Genomic DNA, 8,735 nt, shown 5'->3' on the forward strand with positions numbered 1-8,735 from the left:
TGAATGAGGGTATCCATAAACTAGAACGAGTTCTTAATAGAGCGTCGGAATACAATCTGAAAATAAAATGGAACAAGTGTAGGATTCTCGTACCCAGGGTGGATTTTTTGGGGTATATTGTAGAAAACGGTACCATAGCGCCTTCGGGAACAAAGACAAAAGCGGTTGAGAATTTCCCTTTACCCCATGACAAGAAATCTTTAGAGCGTTTTCTCGGTTTAACTTCCTATTTTCGAAGGTTTATAGAGGGTTATGCCGTGGTAGCGAAACCACTTAGTGACCTTTTGAGGAAAGATTCAAAATTCGAGTTGGGAAACGAAGAGGTGGTTCCTTTCCAACAGTTGAAGCTCGCCCTGACGAAAGCCCCTGTCTTGAAATTGTACAACCCTAAAGCAATTACCGAAGTGCACGTGGATGCTTGTATGTTAGGATATGGAGCTGTTTTGATGCAAAAAGATGCAAATGATCAGGCATTCCATCCTGTGCAATATATGAGTCGTCGGTGCAAGCCGGCTGAAGAAAAATACCACTCATATGAGCATGAGGTGTTGGCAATCGTGGAGGCACTTAAAAAGTGGCGCGTTTATCTGCTGGGTATTAGGTTTAAAATCGTGACAGATTGCAATGCCTTCACGATGACAATGGAGAAACGTGATATTCCATTAGGAGTGTCTCGTTGGGCTTTGTTATTACAAGATTGGCTGACTTCCAAAACGTATCAATACAATGTTTGGATACTGTTATTCTGCGGTATTCAAACTGTTTGTATATGCAGAGTTGCGACACATTGCAACCATACACATTGCATATTTTAAATATTCAATATAGCAATGAACAATTTCTCTGAACTTTCTATTTCTAAAACACCAATGGTAACCAATAACAAACGAAGCATCAACTTTGTTTCTGATGCGCTGATTGCTCTAGCGCTGCGTTTCGACAACTTTTCATATGCGTTTTGGAAAAGTATACATTGCCAATATTGTGTAGTTCGGCGTTATGGAACATTATACTTTGTACGTATGCAAAGCAATTGGCGTTTTGGAAGTCAGCCATTACAATTATGAGATGGAACACCGAGCTGGGTCGGAAATGAGGCATGTCGATGCGCTGAGCAGGGTATCGTGTTTGATGCTTGAAGATACGTTGATACACAGGTTGAAGCAAGCACAACAGAGTGACCATTGGATAAAAGCAGTTTGTACGGTGTTAGAAAAGGACAGTTATGAAAATTTGTATCTTAACCATGGAATCCTCCACAAAGATCCCATTAAGGAACTTATAGTTGTCCCATCGGCTATGGAGGATGAAATAATTAAGATGGCGCATAGGCAAGGTCATTTTTCTATCAATAAAACGAAAGACGCAGTAGAAAAATCGTACTTTATTCCTCAGATAATCTCTAAAGTCACTAGGGTAGTAAAAAGCTGTGTAGAGTGTATTGTTGGTGAAAGCAAGTCAGGTAAAAAAGAAGGGTTCCTTACCCCGATAGACAAACAGGACAGACCTTTGGCAACCTACCCTGTCGACCATATTGTCCCATTGGAGCAGACCGCTAAGTCATATAGTTACATATTTGTCGTTGATAACGCGTTTTCAAAGTTCACTTGGCTCTACCCGACCGGAACTACTGCAGCAGACGTGGTTATAGACCGACTTAAAGGCAGGCTTCCGTGTTTGGAAATCCGAAGCGCATTATATCCGATCGAGGTGCAGCATTTATGTCGAAGTCTTTTAAAGATTATTACGAGGCAGAAGGGATTGAACATCTTGTGATTGCCACTGGTGTTCCCCGTGGGAACGGTCAGGTGGAACGCATCCACAGAATCATCATTCCTATGTTGTCAAAGCTTTGTTCAGAAAGTCCTGGCCGTTGGTACAAGCATATCGAGCGTGTTCAGCAGACATTAAATAACACTCCACCAAGAAGTACCAAGTTTACACCCTTCAGATTATTGACCGGAATTGATATGCGAGTAAGTACTGACAGTAGGTTGTGCGAATTGCTGAAAGAAGCAGCTATAGAAGAGTTAGATGAAGAGCGAGAGAATGTACGTAAAGAAGCACAACAAAACATTAGCAAAATACAAGAAGAAAATCGTAGATCATTCAATAAAAATCGCAAAGATGAGACTAGATACCAAGTAAACGAGTTAGTAGCCATTAAGCGAACACAGTTTGGGGTGGGATTAAAGCTAAAGCCAAAATTTTTAGGTCCATATAAGATTATTACGGCTTTGCCACATGGCAGGTATAAGGTAATGAAAGTGGGCGACCACGAAGGACCCGGCTCGTACAATTTCCGTTGCTGAATTTATGAAAAAATGGGAGCCTTCGGTTCAACCCGAGCCATCATTCGAGCCGAATGGCGCGTCAGGAGGGCCGAATGTAGGACGGGAACACCGGAGTGGACGACGGACTTAGGACATACTGTCAAATGCAACCCTGACAATATACGACCCTGACAAATTGGACGAACTTGACGAACGCGTTGCAAGAAAAGCGACAGTTGAAAATTGAATCGCAAACAGCAACGTCGCTAATCGGATAGATCAATAAGAGAATACTAATAACCATAATTTAAGACATTACATCTATACAAACAACGCAAATAAATATTAACTTTGTAAAACCATAAACCGCGGAGTGTTTATTTGACTACATATATGGATATATATATTTTTTTGTAAGTCGGTTTTTTTTCACTAAAAATTACTTGTATATTGCTGATGTTATAAAGTAACTAAAATATTTTATACTAATACCACGTTTATAAATATATGTTTTGAAAGATTTTTTCAACACGGCGGCAACTCAGCGTTGAATTCTAAATACTATCGGCGCAACTATCTCTATTTATTGCAATTTCATTTGTTTACATTTATCAGCTGTTCATTTGGCAGCATATTCATCAAGCCGTTTCTAAGACGTAATTGTTGGGTCCAACAGTTGCCAACAGTTCGTAGCAGTTGAGCTAAACAGCTACGTCTTATAAACGCGCCAATGATAAAAGAAGAGTCAATGAAGTGGTTTCTTTTACTGTAAATACTTTACAAAAGTGCCGGGAAGTGTTGGGTTGTCGCAAGCGTTTTCATTTAAAATATAACACCATGGCAAGCGAGTAATTTAAGCACACAGGCTAACAGGCCAATAATCAAGTACATGTCTTTTTCCATTGAGTTTTAAAATGCGAGTGTGGTAATGGTGTACTTAAATAAAATAAAACTACACACTGATCCCAAGTCTCCTTGATTACTTGCCTACGAGCCTAAATTACTCGCTTGCCATGGCGTATGAGTTTATCTATCAACATCAACACTTTCTCCGGTTTCAAGTCAATGTAATACTTCCTAATTATTAATTTATTTTTACGCTTACTATCAAAAAATGAATCGCTAACTAAAATGTTTAATTTAATAAAAAGTAAAGTTGTATTTAATTGGGTATAAATTGAGTTATTTGAACTTGGTAGTCTAATGAGGCATTCTAGGGTCAGAGGATCTGATAAAGATACACAGTAATCGAAATTAGCGTTTCACCATGTATCACAGATTGGAATTTAGTAATAAATACAAGAGTTATGAAGAAAATCGATTTGGTCATTTTTGGGACTCGCCAAGGACGAAAGTTTTTATGACCATAAAATCCTCTCGAAATAAGCTTTCAACCTAGGGGGCGGGGGTGGGGGAATAGTTGCAAACATATTTTTGCGACCAAGTGTAATAACATATTTAAATTTTTAATCAAGGAAAACCCCTGTAGCTGCAGTCTTCATATGCAGAAGCCTCATTTTATTCTTTTCATTTCAGCAACACTATGTTAAGACAGCATATGCAGTGTTGCCAGAATATTTTTGTACCCCATCCCCATATCGGACCGCGGTTATCCCCAAAAACTCCCCATTTTTCTTTTAAATCCCCATTTAAATCCCCTTTAGTACGAAATAAAAAAAGCATATATTCACATTTGTGTTAGTTCATTTTAATCCAGTTTTCATTTTTATACAGTTTTCATTTTAACACAGTATTCATTTTATTACAGTTTTGAATACTTTTCTCTACACATTTTCACAGATTGTATATGTATGTACGTATATGCATGAGATCATTTGGTTATACGTACACCTATGGTCAAAGATTTAGCACCGAAATTCAAAGTTATATGTTTTACAACATATGTTTATTTATTTATTTTTACTAATTTTCTTTTAAAATATAATTCAATCTACAACAGAAAAAGCATAAATAAAAGTTTCATATCAAAAAGTAATTAAACTTTTTTAGTGTAATAAAATGCAAGTTTCAAATAGCTAAAGAATACCGTTTATTTATTAGAATTTATTTTGTGGAGGTTGTTGCGAATTTTCTTCAATATAATCAAAATCTATTTTTTTCGAAAAAATTGGACTATATTTTAATTAATTAAAATTATAAGAAATAAATAAATAATCATAAGTTGTAACAAATATAACGTTGAATTTTGGTGCTGAATCCCTTACCAGTGCTGTATGTATATATGCAAGTATTTGTTAAGGAACTTCAGACAATTCTTTATATTATTATATGTATATTAATATGTGTTTATAAGGAATCAAAAACTTCTGATTCGTCTTTTTCATCCAATTCGGTTGAATACATGTTTTTACTATTGAAAAGAGTGATCATTTTAGTGGTTGGCTGAACGTTTTGGCAACAAATATCAAAAACTTTAAAGTGAATATCAATGCGCATTAACGCTTCTAACAATTCCATTTTTATATTGTTTCTTAATTTTGTTTTTGTGGCATTCATAACAGAAAATACGCTTTCAACGCATGCATTACTTGTTGGAATTATTAGAATGTTTATAATAGCTTGCGCGATATCTTCAAAAAATTTATTTCCAGATGCATCCTCAAATTTAAAAACTTCCATCCAAAAATCAATAACATTCTTTGGTATATTGTTGTTAAAATGTTCGTTCCAGTTTATGAACGCCAACTTGATCTACTGATTTTCGTAAGTGTTTAGTGATACATTCGGGTCAAAAAAGTCGTATAAAATGTCTTTAATTATAACAAATTTTTCTTGACTTACAGCGTTAGTACATTGGGTAAACTGAAATAGACGAAACTTAGAAAATCTCGACATGTTTTCGGGCAATCGTTTAGACATTTCTGCTAATAACTCTCGAATGTAATTAAAGCACGAATCTTTTAGAATATATTCATTTTCAGAAGACTTTTGTACTCTTCTATACTCGTTCGTGAACTCAACACCAAAATCTATACAATCAAGCGGTAAAAATGACAAATCATTATCCAACGCTTTCTTAACTTGACACAACAAAGTAGGGCTTAGTTTAGATTTTACCAAAAATTCTGGTTTTAAAATTTTTCTAGAAAATGACAGAAAAGTTAACTCAATATCAGAATATGCACTTCCTACGTCCACTTTGTCACTTTGAAATGTCAAATTTAGCCTGTTCATTTCATCAAGAAATGGTTTTAAAAACAATAAAAATAAACGATTTTTCTCGTCCGAAAATTCTTTGTGAATAAGTTTTGCGGTAAGTTCATCTTCATTAGTGGAAATCATAGAAAAATGAAATTTTAATTCTATCCACTGCTCTAAAACCCTCTTAACAGCCTGACCGTAAGAAAGCCATCGCGTTCCTGATAACATCCCTAATTTACGAAATCGAATTGCGTCGACACCACAATTTATTAAATCAAAGGCACGTTTGTATTTAATGGCACGCAGAGGACTGTTACTAAAGTAATTGTATAATTCTTTTATAAGAAACTCGACCGTGTTGGGAATTTTTTTCGATGCCTTCGAACAACTAAGATTCAAGGAATGGCAAGTACATTTCATAAGCTGTAACTTTGGATACGTTTTTTTCAACAAGGCAAATACTGATTTTTTGGCCCCACAAAGATTATTAGCTCCGTCAGTTCCAATAGCTATCAAATTTGATGTTATTATTTCAGCTTTTGTTAGAAATTTAATAAGAGATGCGTGGAGGATTTCTGCACTGGCCTCTTCGACCAGGAATATTCCCAAATAATCGGTAACAATCTGATTCAGTACTATGTTAAAATAGCGAATACAGACGCACATCCACTGTGTTTGGGAAATATCGGTAGATTCGTCTACAATTAACGAAAACTTGCTGTTTCCAACAGCCTCCACCAAATCTTTCAATATGCATGGTGTTACGACATATTTAATTATGCCTGAACATTTTGTACGATGAAGTTTCAGGTTCTCGAACAAGACTTTGTTTTGGTCAATCGATTTCAGTAGCTCGGATAGATGATCAATTGCTGTTACCGCTGCATGCTTAGCAATAAACACAGCTAATTTAATATCTAAGATTTTTGATTTTTGCGTTGCTACGGCATCAACATAACCTTTATATTAAAAATACTGCATAAAAATATTTACAAAAGTGTCATAATACTGCTTACCATAATTAGTCAAGGTATTTTGAGTGGGGGTTTTAATTTTTCCTTTGTGTTTTTCAGTCTCCGAATGTCGTTTTAAATCCTTTTTGTGAGGGGCCAAATTAATTCGACATAGCTTACACCACGCGCCATTAGGGCTTTGGTAAGCCGTTGGTGCATTACCTATGCTCGTTAGCCAACCTTAAAAATTTCTTGTTTTTTATGGATTTTGAAAACTGCTTAATAACATACCTTCGGCCCAAGGTTCCTTTTCCCACTGCTGTCTATATATTCGTTCAATTAATCTGCTTTTTTTTGCTCCGCTTGCCATTTTCTAAATTTCTTTGTACGCTTAATAAAGAACCGACAGTGTTGGCGCAAAGAAATGACAAGTATATATGCATGTAGTACGTTCAGTGAATGTCAATGACAGCAGCCGTTTTACAATTTCTTGTAATTAAGTGAGAGAAAATTGTTTGTTCAGTGAAAGCCAATCTGCGCCGAATAATGCTTTGACGGCGTTAGAAAAACCTTGCAAACATATCGCGCAAAAAGTATGCACTAATAAAATCTTGATTCGAGAAATTTTAACGGGCAGCCAGTAAAATATATGTTTTAATTTCAATATGAATGTTTTAAACCAAATAAAAATCCCCACATCACCAAACGAAAAAACCTATCCCCAAATGGTTTCATAAATCCCCAAAATGGGGCGAAATCCCCACATCTGGCAACTCTGAGCATATGAACGATATACATTTTCCCCCACGCGCCCACACTCCTGCAAATGACGTTTTTGACATTTTTCATATCATGTGAGTATCAGAATGGGCTGGCTGTAGATATTTCATCTATTTATATTATTACTAATGTGCTCTGAAAAGGGCAGCCCATCTGAAGTATGTTTAGTTATGCTTGCAACAATGCACTTTCAGCATGGGCTGTTTGTACTTTAAGACCCTCAGAATTGGCAGGCAACGTTGAATTCATTTTATATGCACTGTAAACAAAATTCTATCAAAATTTCAAGTCCTCTGAAGTATGTTGACTTATAGGTGCAAAAATGCACTTTCAACATGGGCTGTTTGTAATTTAAGACCATCAGTATTGGCAGGCAACCTTGAATTCATTTTATATACACTGTAAATAAAATTTTATAAAAATTTCAAGTCATCTGAAGTATGTTGACTTATAGGTGCAACAATGCACTTTCATCATGGGTTGGCAGTACTTTAAGACCATCAGAAGTGGCAGGCAACCTTGAGTTCATTTTCTTTACACTGTATATAAAATTCTTTCTAAATTTCTAGTCATCTAAAGTATGTTGAATAATCGGTTTTCATAAACATCTTTAATCGCCAAAAACGCATAATCAAGACCGCTGTTCAGCAGTCAGCCCTCCGGATCTCGATTTATATATTAACAAGCTAAGCTCACAAAAAATTTCAATCGATCTGAAGTGTGATGAGTTTTTTGGTCATGAGCTCTCCGTCTATTACTTTATGTAATACGTACATATTGTGTACATGCATGCAATTTTGTGAATCTAAAATGTGAAAGTTATGCAAATATGTACGCAATTGGCAAATTCGTAGGTGATTTGCCGTCGGCATTTGAGTTGAAAAAATCGAGTTTTACTTTTCTACCGATTCATATGGTAGATGCTACGCTATTTCCAATGCAACAAACCGCAGTTTCTAGCTGCCTTAGTTTTTCCCCAAATTCACTTTAAAGATGGACACATTGACCAAAAAACGCAAATGCGCACTGTTTGGTGGTTTGATGTCGGCATTAAAAGCGAAGAAAATTGTTTTTTTTTATTTTTAACGATTCTAGTGGTAGTTGATAGGTACGCTATTTTCAATGCTGCTTTAGTTTTCTCACAAATCCACTTCAAAGATGGATACATTAACAAAAAACGTACAAATGCATTGATTGCACTGCACGTGTTAACTTCAAAGTTGTTTTTGTCGAAAAGTTATTTATATTGAGAAAATATGTTCCTTGATAATTTTTCACTGCTATACTCGTATTATGTATATGTAAATAATAAAGAACTGCAAAATCCAACATTTTCTGTAAAAATGTCTTTCAAAAATTTCATGCATTGCTATGTCATGTCAACTCAAACAAGGTGTTATGCCATGTCATTCCATCTCGAACATACTGTTTTAGCATGTCGTTGCTACTTAGCTAAGCTGTTGTGCTTCTGTAGCATATTTTTAATACTGTTTGATCCTGCCTTGTATGAAAATATATACAGGTTTTTAATTAGACAATTCTTTAATGCATTTTACTGTAATAGGTG

The 8,735-nt window shown here is 35.5% G+C and overlaps 1 protein-coding gene across 1 annotated transcript; it reads right to left on the reverse strand.

Annotated features, from left to right (window-relative positions):
* Positions 1-1,952: 1,952 nt before the first annotated feature.
* Positions 1,953-6,758, reverse strand: LOC108372741 (uncharacterized). The gene is made up of 4 exons (XM_017628490.1): positions 6,680-6,758; positions 6,452-6,628; positions 6,100-6,394; positions 1,953-2,019 (listed from the first exon to the last, which is right to left on the reverse strand). The coding sequence occupies exons 1-4, from the start codon at positions 6,756-6,758 to the stop codon at positions 1,953-1,955; spliced, it is 618 nt and encodes a 205-aa protein (XP_017483979.1).
* Between the last annotated feature and the right edge of the window lie 1,977 nt (positions 6,759-8,735).

Source organism: Rhagoletis zephyria, unplaced genomic scaffold (genome assembly GCF_001687245.7).
Source record: "Rhagoletis zephyria isolate East Lansing unplaced genomic scaffold, Rhagoletis_zephyria_1.1 Rzeph_scaffold_05999, whole genome shotgun sequence".
NCBI lineage: Eukaryota > Metazoa > Arthropoda > Insecta > Diptera > Tephritidae > Rhagoletis > Rhagoletis zephyria.

Coding starts and splice junctions, on each gene's coding strand:
- LOC108372741 (XM_017628490.1), bottom strand. CDS start 6,758: ATGGCAAGCGGAGCAAAAAAAAGCAGATTAATTGAACGAATATATAGA. Junction 6,629..6,679: donor AAAGGAACCTTGGGCCGAAG/GTATGTTATTAA, acceptor GAAATTTTTAAG/GTTGGCTAACGAGCATAGGT. Junction 6,395..6,451: donor AAATACCTTGACTAATTATG/GTAAGCAGTATT, acceptor TTTAATATAAAG/GTTATGTTGATGCCGTAGCA.